General features: G+C 39.0%; 1 protein-coding gene across 1 annotated transcript; it reads left to right on the top strand.

Moving 5' to 3' along the window:
• Nucleotides 1-3,717: 3,717 nt before the first annotated feature.
• On the top strand, nt 3,718-14,134 carry LOC121384620. Its single transcript, XM_041515081.1, has 4 exons — nt 3,718-4,263; nt 8,353-8,421; nt 12,499-12,648; nt 13,778-14,134. The coding sequence occupies exons 1-4, from the start codon at nt 3,948-3,950 to the stop codon at nt 13,993-13,995; spliced, it is 753 nt and encodes a 250-aa protein (XP_041371015.1). The 5' UTR covers nt 3,718-3,947; the 3' UTR covers nt 13,996-14,134.
• Nucleotides 14,135-14,907: the final 773 nt, after the last annotated feature.

The raw sequence follows: 14,907 nt of genomic DNA, 5'->3' as shown, positions 1-14,907 counted from the left end.
GTCCAGGACTGCAGACTCACATAGCCAAGTTGTATTCCGAATAGAGCACGAATAAACATTAACTGAGTATAAGTACGACGTTTAAGTTAGTTGCTTCTACATGTGATTCCTGATTGGCAGGTGTGTATTTGATTGGTAACCAGACGAGCCAATTAATTGACGCTGTCTAGACACAAAAATACATACCAGTATTGTGGAATATTACCTGTCGCCCCTAAAATGGTAATGGACATGGTTTATTACTGTAAATAGTTCTGTAAAACTATTAAATAGACTTTTCCATCTAAAACCACAGAACTGACCAATTACGTAGTCCCAAAGAAAAGAAAATTATCACTTGGGTATCGTGGGTTGTCGTTTTTGCTCCAACGTAGCATATCAATAGGCCTAATAGTGTACATTTTTCCTTTGGATTATTTAACAGAAAAATACTATAACCCCATTTTGTTCCGTTAATGCAATTTGAAATATATTTATTTAAATAGTTTATTATATTATTACGTCATTTATGCTGTTTTACAAGTCAGGTTGATCAAAAGAGAAGCGCCTTGTCGAAAATTACTGCTTTTGTTTACACTGTACATACAGGAGATGGTCAGGAGCTGACGTCACTTCGCCTCAAGCTATCCCACCGGACGTCACAAAAAAGAAACAAAATGGCTTCCCCCAGTTAGCAGGAAAAATCATGTTTTTTTTATTAACTCTAAAATTACGCGTTTTTCATTTGCTAAAGTGTCAGTATGTGTTGGTGGTCCGGGTATGCATCTTTCCAACACATAAGGCTCTTGTTTGAGTTGACCGCCCCTTTAACGACGCACTCAACACATTTTATTTACGGTTATATGGCGTCAGACATATGGTTAAGGACCACACAGAGTTTGAGAGGAAACCCGCTGTCGCCACTTCATGGGCTACTCTTTCCGATTAGCAGCAAGGGATCTTTTATTTGCGCTTCACACAGGCAAGATAGCACAAACCATAGCCTTTGTTGAACCAGTTATGGATCACTGGTCGGTGTAAAGTGGTTTACACCTACCCAATGAGCCTTGCGGAGCACTCACTCAGGGTTTGGAGTCGGTATCTGGATTAAAAATCCCATGCCTCGACTGGGATCCGAACCCAGTACCTACCAGCCTGTAGACCGATGGCCTAACCAGACGCCACATAGGCCGGTCAAAAACCATAAAGATATTCTGACAAAATGAGCCAATCTGAAACCTGTTCACCATGTATTTGTATCATTGTACCGGCCTCGGTGGCGTAGTGGTTAGGCCATCGGTCTACAGGCTGGTAGGTACTGGGTTCGGATCCCAGTCGAGGCATGGGATTTTTAATCCAGATACCGACTCCAAACCCTGAGTGAGTGCTCCGCAAGGCTCATTGGGTAGGTGTAAACCACTTGCACCGACCAGTGATCCATAACTGGTTCAACAAAGGCCATGGTTTGTGCTATCCTGCCTGTGGGAAGCGCAAATAAAAGATCCCTTGCTGCCTGTCGTAAAAGAGTAGCCTATGTGGCGACAGCGGGTTTCCTCTAAAAACATCTGTGTGGTCCTTAACCATATGTCTGACGCCATATAACCGTAAATAAAATGTGTTGAGTGCGTCATTAAATAAAACACTTTTTTTTTTTTTTTTGGTATCATTGTAACCACAATATCAGTTGTAACAGTAAACCGTGTAAAAACACGTGCTATTTCGTTTATATCGATGTACAGCTCTAAATAGTAATGATAATATGAATAAATATTGTTATCCAGATTCGGGCTTTTTCGTTTATTTCGGGAAAAAATCAGCCTGCACTCCCTACGAAAAAAAGTGAGCCTGGACGCCTATGATTCCGTCTAGATGCGTCCTTTGTATACGTGTACCTGATAATCACTATACATTGTCGATTATGTATACATTGATTGATTGAAGCATATTTTATTGCTTTTTAAAGAACTAATGGATTAGGCACAAGTTACACGCCTTCTCCAAAATACATGCATATTATGACATTAATATATTTTTGCAATTTAAATATGAACAGAAATCGATATTATTGAAAAAAAGAAAGAATAAAGAAAACAGTAAAAAAGAGACGCAATAAAGTTTTCTATGTGATCTATAATTAGACAGCAGGTTTTATAAAGGAAAACACAAAACACAAACAAGGCATATATATAAGCATACGGGTCACTGACAAATAGAATGTGCGCCTGTCTTGTCATTATCATCAAACCTTTTCAACATTAAATAACACTGGTGAGGATATCGATGCGATTTTATTAGTCCCCTACCGGTCCATCCGGAGGGGACTATAGGTTTCATCCCAGACCTTCTCTCTGTCCGTCTGTCCCACATATAGTTTTTCTTCACATTGTCTCGAGATTTCGAGCTGTGTATCTAGCTGTTACAGATCAAGTTTGACTTCATGGTAATTTACCCATTTTTTGATAGAGTTATGGTCCTTGAATTTAGAAGATACCAAAATTGGTTATTCCAGACTTTTTTTTTGCAATGCTTCAAGATATTGAGCTGATATTTTGTGTATCACTGTATTATGTTCTATTAAAGATAAATACTTTTTTTTTTCATATAGGTATGATCTTTGAACTTAGGCAATATCAACATTTGTTTTCCGGACTTCTTTTTTTGCAATGTCTGAAGGAAGGAAATGTTTTATTTAACGACGCACTCAATACATTTTATTTACGGTTATTTACGATTATATGGCGTCGGACATATGGCATCGGACCACACGCATTGAGAGAGGAAATCCGCTGTCGCCACTTCATGGGCTACTCTTTTCGATTAGCAGCAAGGGATCTTTTATATGCACCATCCCATAGACATGCTAACACATGCCACGGCCTTTGATATACCAGTCGTGGTGCACTGGCTGTGACGAGAAATGGCCCAATGGGCTCACCGACGGGGATCGATCCCACACCGAGCGCGCATCAAGCGAGCGCTTTACCACTGGGCAACGTCCCGCCACTTTGCAATGTCTGAAGATAGTGAGCTGAAATTTTGTATATATCTTTATTATGTACTGTTACAAATCAAGTTTAACTATTATGGCGATTAACTCATTTTTGCAGAGTTATGGCCGAGATACGAAAAACTATTGGACCCAATAGGGGACATGTATTGGTTTAGCAATAGTCTTAGAATGCTTGTTCTAATCAACTTAATCCAGTATTTGACTACCATAATCGGACTGGTGACAAATAGTGTAAAACGTGCAGTTTCAACGAATATATATATTTATTGGATGCAATGCCTAGGTACCTATGAATTAACTTTTTCTATGACCTCATATTTTTGAGCCATAGAGTAAAATAGGTACAATCGTATAATAAAAGCAATTAACTTTGTTGTGGGTTTTTTTAAGTGGATGGTTTTAAGACAAAAACTTTTGGTTTCAATCATAAATGGAACACACAGTAGAAAACGTTAATCAACTTGATAGTAGGTAAAAGTGCTTTAGAACTTTGAAGGACAAGCTTGTTACAAGCCATCAACCACCTATGTTTTAAGAAAAAAAACCCAGCAATTCTAAATCTTGCTTATACAGAGGACGCAATGTTTGCGTCTGGATGCGGTTCGTCGAATTTCTGTAGAAAAAAATGTATTTGTTAACGTGAATAAAAAAAAGTAGTTATCTTTTGTGTGTGCTTCATTTATGGAATGTGCAGCAATCGAATAAGTAGGGAAGGAAAACGTTTAAACAGTACATGGAAATTTATGCAAATTAAATAGGCCTACTTAACATATATTTTTGCGTGTTAATAGAATCAGAGCGTGTTAATTGAATCAGAGCGTAAAAAAGAAAATATCACCTATTCTATAAGGGACATCGCTAACTGTAATCGCATCTCACCTTTAAGTGGTTGGCTGTCTTGCTAGTAAATGCTTTTCACACTTAAATAAATCAAACGAACTCTGAATCGCTTAAAGCAATGGACGTGGCAGATTCTGGAAGCCAGATGTCTCTGGAGCAGAAACGAAGTCCAAGACTCTGCGAAGAGTCTTCCTGGTTCTCAAGAATCGCCTGTGTCGTCATACTGGTGACCACCGCCCTTCACACAGTGGCCATGGCACTGCCGTACTGGCAGAAGGCTAATTTCCAAGACGCATACTTCTACCATCAAGGAATCTGGCATATGTGTGTTAAATCTGTTTTTTTGCCCATACCAGGATTTCGCCCAGGTCCCAACGGCACAGCCATACCTGAACTATGGCAATGTGCGGCACACCAGTTTCATCTGAAACCAGGTAAGATTAAAAAGCAAAAACGAATTATTATTTTTAATGTACATTTCTGTTGTGCATTCTTGGTTTTTTTGTTAATTGCTATCTCCTGAAATCTGTAAAATATATCTCGAACACATATTTTCGCTTATTTACATATGCATATTTGTGCTTTTTGTTTTTATTTTATGTCAATAAATACATTTACATAATTATATACCCACAGGTGCATATATACGTACGTTAAATTCATTTGACTTGTGTTATTTTTGTTATTTATTTGGTTGTACAATATATTTGAAAGGAACGTGCGTTTCTCACAATATGAAACAAAGTTATCCAATTTTCTTACTATGTTCTTATGAATTTCGAGAAGTCAAAGTCCCTAAAACTCGAACTATTTCTCAGTGCCCTTCAAGTTCGAGTTATCGAAGTTTGATTTTATATATTCACAACTAAAACCATTTAAAATATTATATTTCATGTTTATTAAACAAACGAGTCAAAACGTTCTTGTAAACTCTGTGTAATCCTATAATCTCTATGTGTATCTGACTCATAAATGGAAACATTAAAACTGAACGAAAGTGAATTTCAGGCCGTGTGAAACAACCAATCAAAAGTAACCATTTTTAAATCCAACCAATCAGTGGCTATAGAATCAATCTGTACACTGTGCAAGTATCAAATATATTACCCTGGATATTTTAGCCCATATATGAGTCTTCCCCAGACACACGAAAACCACTAAAACATTATAAATAAGCCCTCCCACCCCACAACTATAAATTTCTTGTATTATTTTACATATTTCGGCAGATTTCAAATATCCGGGCTACGGATACGCACCACCATCACATTTCCCCTGGACCCGCGCCTGGACAGGAGAGTGTTTTGACTGGTTACATAAAGACAACCCATTCGTCCAATATTCGGTCCAGCATTATCAGTACATAGTTCGTAACACCCTGTACAAACACACCTTTAATTTGACAACACATTGCCGATTGAATTACTGTTTTGGCTGGTATGCGAATCACAATACCCAATGTTTGCGTTTGTCATTTGAAAAGTTGTACATTTTTAAAGTGTATGAAACGAATTTCTAAAAAAAACACCTACAAAGCACAGAATAAAAGATGACTATGAGATCATATTCGCGATACGCAAATAATAGAAACCAAATAGTAGCATACACCCAATTGAAGTTCTTTGCAAATAAGCGCGACTCGGGTTATACTCGGTAAATGGCACACACTGTTTACGAACAGATCGCTAGATTTATCAAAAGAAAACCGAGGGTCTATCTTTCTCAACTGCTTCTCAAGTGGAACCGGGATATAGAACGATACAGAAAAGATGGAATATAATAGCACGACCCCGCTCAGAACTAACAATGTTTCAATTACAATATTGTACAGAGCTATATTATTAATGTGACATACTGGGTGATTGGTACAAAACATATGTCACGGTTAGTCCCTGCCCAGGGCCCGATCCAGAATGATTTGGTAGTGGTGATGATGGTGACGGTGGGGGGGGGGGGGGGGGGGGGGGGGGTGTAAAGGGAAATAGCACATGAACCAACTCGTAAAAAGGAAAACCAATTAAGTAATAATAATAAAATAAATAAATAAAAATAAAACCACCTGGGAAAAAAGGTACTTTAATATATTGGGGTGTGTGGGTGGCGTTCCCATTGGACCCGCCACTCTTGCCTTCCGTATAGGGGTGACTACTGCGATCAGTTTTACTATTGCAATTGTATTGCGATAGTTAAAATACTATTGTGATAATATTGCAATAGTGATAGTACTATTGCAATAGTACTGTGAATTCTTAAATCGTTTGATTACAGTAATATGAATAGCTATTTCGCAAAACTATTTACCTGTCTTGCAATATGTACGAATGTGTGTGTGTGTGTGTGTGTGTGTGTGTGTGTGTGTGTGTGTGTGTGTGTGTGTGTATGTACTTATATTTGTGTTTGTATGTATGTCTGTGTTTGTACTTAATTATTCGTAATAATGTCACTATGTAGTGAAATCATATTTAATAAATTTATAAGATAAAGACCACACATTGTTGTTGTTATGCTTCCACTTTGCATACTATCGAAACTATCGATAGTTTAGCAAACAATTGCAATAATTATCGATAGTTCAACTATCGATGCATTACTATCGAGGCACTGATTATCGCAACATATCGATAGTTCGATGTATTGTTACATCACTACTCCCATACCCAGATAACATTTCGAAATCACGGCCGTTATTAGTGTACATGGGGGTGGAAATCACGGCCGTTATTAGTGTACATGGGGGTGGGGACGGGAGGGAGAGAACATGTCAGTACGCCATGATTCCCTTTTCACAAATAACCTACACATCGTAATAATTTGGACGAAACCGTTATCGTGATTAACATCGTATCTCCGTACAAGACAAAGTCGAAAGGGTATTGGCATGGTTGTGATTGTTTTTACGAATGGCTGTCAGTGATTCGTCCGCAGGAAGACTGCCACCCCTAGAGACGCTACGCCTTTACGTTGTCTGTAGGAAGACTCGTTTCAAGGACTGGTTTGACAAATGTAAACCTGCACAAGATAGTTTAATGGATATATATAATTATATATATATATATATATATATATATATATATATATATATATATATATATATATATATATATATATATTAAACCACCTTCCATTTCGTATCATGTTTATAAATGACAATGAACATTATTTCACGAGGGACATAAACATGATATGAAATAGAAACTCGTTTAATATCCTGTTTATTACCCATAATTGATCTTAATTTATATCACTCAACTCGTTTAGTTGACGGTTAATACATACATACATACATACAAAGAGAGAGAGAAAGAGAGAGAGAGATCGAGAGAGAGAGAGAGAGAGAGAGAGAGAGAGAGAGAGAGAGAGAGAGAGAGAGAGAGAGAGAGAGAGAGAGAGAGAGAGAGAGGAGAGAGGGGGGGGGGGGGGGTGGGGGGTGGAGGGAGATATATGGTATGGCCATGTGTTTATGTTTAAAGTCGTTAACAGCAATGACGAGGCAGGTGTCAGTTGAGACTCAAGTAACAGATTAATAGTTTCAAATCTATTGTTGAAATAAAATTGTTCAAATGTTCAAATGTTTTTTGGATCTAGAATAATTTCAGTAATATATTATCCAAGACAATTGGGACTCGGGATCTTGAAATAAAGTTAGCACTGCATGAGAATGAAAAGAGACCACACTCGTATATGAAATCTACAAAACACTATGGCCCTGTCAGATGATATATTATATGCAATATCCACTTAAATGGTTGTATTGACATACTTTTGAAATGTAACTGAACAGACTGAAAATCCACACAATCTAAGTTCACCACATTAGCACAAAACAATTCAAAGCGCTACGTAATTACGTAAAAACAGCAAGTTATTTTAAAGTGATGAAGTTATTTTAACGACTTACGTATAGTGTAAGATGCCACAGTTACGACAGAACTCGATTTAGATATCAGTCTTTACAGAACACGTATCTTATTTCTTAAATTTGAACTAAACAACGGGTAACGTAGATTACATTCCTTAGGAATGTAAATTGTAAAATGAACATAGCATTTCCATGTTCACAAAATTAACAGATATTTTTAATATTGCACTGAACAATGAACACTGGATCAATTAGCACTATGTTGTTGTTATTTTCTTGTATAAAAGATCCCATGCTGCTAACAGAAAAGAGTAACCCATGTAGTGGCGACAGCGGGTTTCCTCCCTCAATATCTGTGTGGTCCTTAACCATATGTCCGACGCCATATAACCGTAAATAGAATGTGTTGAGTACGTCGTTAAAGAAATAATTCCCTTTCCTTTCCTTTTCAATGTTAAAGCCTCCTACCGGTTGCAATTATTTTTATCCGATTGTAATCTATTTACTATTTACTAGTTACACGATGGACCTTCAGTTTTATCATTTACGAGTCAACTCATGACAGAAAAGCGATTCACCATGTTTTAGATTTAAGGATGTCAGGTTTATAACAGTAGAGTTGCAAGGGTTTCAGTGGCTTTTATGATATTCTTATTTGTTGCAGAGTTACCGACCATTCCGGGTGCACCTCCCGCTCCGACTGGCAAACCCGACATACCTCACCTTTTTCACGGTAAGACTCGAGAATATTTATTTGAACATGTAAATATAAATGAGCATGGGCCGAACGTAGCCCTGTGGTAAAGCGCTCGCTTGATGTGTGGTCGGTTTAGGATCAATCCCCTTCGGTGGACCCACTGGGCTATTTCTTGTTCTAGCCAGTGCACAACAACTGGTAGGTATATCAAAGGCCGTGGTATGTGCTATCCTGTCTGTGGGATGATGTATATAAAAGATCCCTTGCTACTGTTGGAAAAATTTAGTGGGTTTCCTCTCTGTGACTATGTCAAAATTACCATGTTTGACATCCAATAGCCGATGATTAATAAATCAATGTGCTCTAGTGGTGTCGTTAAACAAAACAAAACAAACTTTAACTTTAAATTGCAATTGAATTATTTAATATGTAATGACGTGTCAAGAAAGTATTTCTTTCCTTTGTAACCACGTACCGGCCTCGGTGGTACAGTGGTTAAACCATTGGACTACAGGCTGGTAGGTACAGGGTTCGCAGCCCAGTACCGGCTCCAACCCAGAGCGAGTTCTTAAGGACTCAATGGGTGTGAAAGGCTACTACACCCTCTCCTCTCTCACTAACCACTAACCAATTACTAACTAACCTACTGTCCTGGACAGACAGCCCAGATAGTTGAGGTGTGTGCCCAGGACAGCGTGTTTGAACCGTAATTGGATATAAGCACGAAAATAAGTTGAAATGAAATGAAAATGTAACCGGGTCTATCAATAAAGTAGGAATTTCAGTTAGTTCTCCTCTTTTTCTCTCGCTTTTAATGAAATCTTTCTGACTTTGATTTTATTTTTCTATAAGTTATTTTTGTGCTTGTGATTATCCATTTGAGCATACAGTCCCTAGGCACATACTTTGTCCATCTGAGTGTGTCGAGAACAGAAAGAAAGTCGGTTTTCAAAAAGTCTAACATACTCAGAGGTCAAAATAGAAAAATGGACCCGGCGAGCTGTAAAATGTTTATCATCTAGAATCACATCTACATAATATATCTATGATCACAACCTAGGTGGAGACAACCTTGCCAACAAGCTACTGGAAATTAGTAAGTCGCTGTTAAATACGAGGGGACGGGACGTAGCCCAGTGGTAAAGCTCTCAGTTGATGCGCGGTCGTTTTGGGATCGATCCCCGTCAGTGGGCCCATTGGGCTATTTCTCGCTCCAGCCAGTGCACCGCGATTGGTACACTAAAGGCCGTAGTATGTTCTATCCTGTCTATGGGATGCTGCATATAAAATATCCCTTGCTGCTAATCGAAAAGAGTAGCCCATGAAGTGGCGACAGCGGGTTTCCTCCCTCAATATCTGTGTGGTCCTTAACCATATGTCCGACGCCGTATAACCGTAAATAAAATGTGTTGAGTGCGTCGTTAAATAAACCATTTTCTTTCTTCCTATTAAATATGATGTCCCTCTGCGAAATTCGCGCAGTGTTTTTCATGTGCCGAGTAGTCGGTCTCAGTTTTGGTATCTTTTTGGAAAGTGTTCACTTTATGCTTCAAGTTAATTTCAAATGGATTTTTGCCAAGGAATCCGATGGTGCTAACCGATTTTTTTTGGGTATATAATATGTGTACAACATGACCCCTCGGACACCCCAATTATTTGCTGGGTGGTCAACATGAAAACATATTTATATATGTAAATATTGGTCGATTTTGTCAATTAAAGGATGGCCAATTAATTTTCAAAATTCAAGATGGCCATCTTACTGCTCAACATTCAAAATGGCCTCGAAAATGGTGAAATTTTCTCATTCTTTCACCAAATCCAATTCAAATCTCGATATCGGATATATTATCACCGGCTATTGGATGGATGTCAAACATTTGGTAATCCTGACACGTAGTCATCAGAGGAAACCTGATACATTTTCCCTAAAGACAGGAAAGCACATACCACAACCTTTAACCAGTTGTGGTGCACTAGTTGGTACGACCCCCCCCCCCCCCCCTTCCAATCAGTTGAATGGATCCGCCGAGGTGGTTTGATCCTGCGACGTAAGCACCTCAAGCGAGAACTCAACCGACTGAGCTAAATCCCGACCGTATTATGGGTACCGTTTTGTGATGTAGATGTACTGTCGATGTCAAATGACCCCTAGCAAATAATTGGTTGCCCGGGGGGGGGGGGGGGGGGGAGGAGTCATGTTGGATACATTTGATAAAAAAATCGGTTTGAAACATTGGATTCCTTGGAAAAACTTAATTTAGAATCAACGTATTTAACAGTGACCTACACGTAGCAAGATTGTCCACCTAGGTTGTGATCCTAGATATATAGGGGCGGATCTTGGGGGGGGGGGGGGCAGGGACCTGGGCCCTCCTAAATTTTGCGACAGTTATAATTTTTTAATATTAATTTTCATTTGTTTTACGATCCCTCTCCAAACCTCCCCCAAAGTTCCGCCTCATGTCATAGGGCCCCCCAAATGGATTTTCTGGATCCGCCACTGGTATATACGGGTCTATTTTTAGAACCAAAAAAAAGAAAGAAAAAAAAAAGAAGGTTTTGCCCCCTGGGTAATAGGCCTACCTCGTCAATGGCCTATGTACTTCTCTAGTAGGTTGAATGCTTTGGTACAACACCAAAAGCCGAAAGCTAATTAATTAAGCACTGCGCTCCTCGAGAGCAACTGCGAATAAAATCGTCAGTAAAAACAATGTGTACAACCATCAGACTTTCCATACAGGGACATTCCCGAGTTTGCTACATTGTAAGATGTTTCCGACTAATAAAATATTTTTACAATTAAACTTACATATTAAATATATTTTCTTGTTTAGAATATCAGTGTCTGTATATTCAATGTGTTTCTGGTCGTCTTAATATTTTTAAGAAGCCCAAACTAGAGGTTTTTTTAGGAAACCAAATGAAATTTAACCTAGTACAAATATTAGAACGATCAGAAACACGTTTAATATACGGCCACTAATATTTTATGCAGAAAAATATATTTGATATGTAATTACAATCGTTAAAAAGTCTCTGTTAGTCGACATAAAAATTGCAGCAAACTCAGGAATGTACCTTTAACGCTTTAATTAATTTCGCTCCTTAGCGATTGTAGACCGATATCGAATCAAACGTTACAACACTTTACAGATAGGGCAGGACGTAGCCCAGTGGTAAAGCGCTACCTTGATGTGCGGTCGGTTTAGGATCGAACCCCGTCGGTGGCCCCATTGGGCTATTTCTCGTTCCAGCCAGTGCACCACGACTGATGTGACAAAGGCCGTGGTATATACAATCCTGTCTGTGGGATAGTACATATAAAAGATCCCTTGCTGCTAATCAAAAAGAGTAGTAGGCCATATAATTTTTTCATTTCAACTTATTTTCGTGCTTATATACAATTACGGTTCAAGCACGCTGTCCTGGGTACACACATATCAGCTATCTGGGCTGTCTGTCCAGGACAGTGGGTTAGTTTGTTAGTGGTTAGTGGTTAGTGAGAGAGAAGAGGGTGTAGTGGTCATGCACCCCATTGAGTTGTTAAAACTCGCTCTGGGTGGGAGCCAGTACTGGGCTGCGAACCCTATACCTACCAGCCATATGGCTTAACCCCAAAAAAAGAAAGAAAAAAGAAGTAGTTTGTTTTATTTAACGACGCCACTAGAGCACATTGATTTTTTTTTTTTATCTCATCATCGGCTATTGGACGTAAAACATATGGTCATTCGGACACTGTTTTTTTTTTTTTTAGAGGAAACCCGCTGTCGCCACATAGGCTACTCTTTTACGACAGGCAGCAAGTGATATTTTATTTGCGCATCCCACAGGCAGGATAGCACAAACCATGGCCTTTGTTGAACCAGTTATGGATCACTAGTCGGTGCATGTGGTTTACAGCTACCCATTGAGCCTTGCGGAGCACTCACTCAGGGTTTGGAGTCGGTATCTGGATTAAAAATCCCATGCCTCGACTGGGATCCGAACCCAGTACCTACCAGTATATCAATGACCTAACCACGACGCCACCGACGCCGGTTATCATTATCATTAGTTCGCTGTTGTTTGAAAATCTGAATGAAGGCACGTTCGTGCTGGTTTTTATTCTAGATTGGCTGAAAGTCACACGAGCATTTGTCGTCTTGGCAACTTTAGCAGGAATCTTGGGATCGTTCGCCGCCGTTTCATTCACCCTCTTGCCCCGGGTCCAAGGACGACAGTACTTCGGGCTGACAGCAGTCGCGTTGTCGCTGGCAACAGGTAGGCAAATACAGGGCCGTAGCTAGCGGGGGGGGGGGGGGGGGGGGGGGGCAAGGAACTGCGCCCCAGAAAACAATCCGGGGAAAATTATAGAAACTTAAAGAAAATTCTCGCCTTAATCGTTTAAGGAGACTATTTTAGACTCAGTTGCCCCCCGCCCCCCAACAAAAAATCCTAGCTACGGCCCTGCAATGTATGACTTTACCACAGAGCTTTCCATTAGGTACATTAGCTTTTGTGATAAAGATCGACATCTTGCGTGGATAGTAAAATAACATCCTACAGTTACTTGATATGAAGTAGATAATTATACATTAATATATATATTGATAGGCATATGTATATTAATTATTAAAGTATCGTTGTTTTATATATGGAGATTTGAATGTTCAGCCTTCAGTTTTAATGCCGGGTAACCCCTCTCTTAAAAAAAACCCAACCTCCCCCCAAAAAACCCCAAACAAACAAAAAACAAACACAAAACAACAACAAACAAACACACAAAATCCACCCCCACACAAAATAACGATAACCCTACTGAATATATAATTATTTAAATAGTATCGGGACTTTGATATTCCACACCCATTACTATATATCTTTAATATGGATATTTGCCACATTCAGTAAAAAAAATGTAGGCCCATATACTTCTTAGACAATTCCATATTCAGCAGGGTTATAATTTTTTTTGGGCCAACCAATATATGCGCTATACACCACTGTTATGTATTAGAGAAATAGTGGCAAATTAATTTGTTTTAAGAGAAATGTAGTTTTGAAACGGTATTTGAAATCAGATCGTACGGTCCACTTGATATTGGGCGTCTCTGTTAATAAATCTTAGCAAAGCTCACGTTATCCAGATGACCTTTCATTCGACCAGTCAAAACATCACTGGCATAAAACTCCAAGAAGCATGACGTATTCGGAAAAAGCATTTCTCGAAGAAAGGTAATCGAGACACAACATAACGTTGCCGTATAAATACCAGAGTTACTAACAGTAATAGATATCCTCCACTGCAGAGATCACACTCAGATTTGATTAGTCAGTTTGTATTTGAAGAGGTAAAATACTAACCGAAATTGTATTCCAATTATGTTCACATCTCTCCGTTAATTTTCAGGTCTGCTAATCCTGTTAGGCGTGATCATATTTGGCGCAAAGTCCCAAAAGATTCTTCCAAGTCCGCATCCGTTCATCCAGGAACTGCCCGAGCTGAAGTACGACTGGGCTTTTGGAGTTGAAATTCTCTGCGCCATTGTTGCGTTTGTGCCAGGAGGACTCCTCCTCTTTGATCTGAAGAGCACCGTCTTTCGCAAATATACCCAAAACATTGCCTAGATTTATGACAAAAAGAAACAAAAAGATAACTTTGAAAAGCAGTCATACGACCATATCCAATATTAATATATCAAATTCTTTAATATGTCTGATATAAAAAAGAAATATTTCAAGAATCAATAAATATATACAGAAGCAACACTTGTCATTGTTTTTGTGTGCACACAGAATCAAAGCTTGAGGTCTATCCATCAGATCAGATCATATTATATAAGGGCAGTCGAATAGTTATCGAATAGTTATAAAATATAAACTTGATATGAAGTTTTGAGCAAGGCACATTAACTAACTCTCATTTGGGTACTATATATATATTCGGAAAACAAAAACCCCACCCCCCAAAACAACAACAACAACAACCAAAAAAAACAACCCCACCTCCATCTTTTTTTAATATGTGATCACGGGTACAGTGCCAAATACAATGTTAAGTGCCCAGAGTTTTATATACTTCGGACATGACGTAGCTGAGTATAGATGGTAGAGACAATTACACACTCCTAAAAAACCAGATGGGGAATGTAGGAAATAACAGTCAATTAAAGAAATACCAAGAGGTATCACTGTCTAGGAATAAATGCATGATAACAATGAAGGAATTGGGAAGAAATGGCAACCAACAGTTCATGTTGGCAGCAGATTGTATGGCTGCAAACGACCTTGGAACAAGATAGGGATGACGTGTGAAAATTGAACGTTCACGTCTTTTGATCAATAATGGGTAATACCCCACGATTCGTCAAACATTAGTTTATTCGATGTAACATGCTACGTATCATTATCCCACCACTGCAGCGCCTGGCCAAGTTCAGCTAAAGTATCCGTTGACGTCGCCAAACACTTATCCCGATCATGTGCCAGGCGTGCTCTATTGGGAGGGTGGGGGTGGGGGGTGGGGGAGGGTTAGGGCTC

Source organism: Gigantopelta aegis, chromosome 10 (genome assembly GCF_016097555.1).
Source record: "Gigantopelta aegis isolate Gae_Host chromosome 10, Gae_host_genome, whole genome shotgun sequence".
Lineage (NCBI taxonomy): Eukaryota > Metazoa > Mollusca > Gastropoda > Neomphalida > Peltospiridae > Gigantopelta > Gigantopelta aegis.
This window is presented reverse-complemented; position numbering and strand designations above follow the sequence as displayed.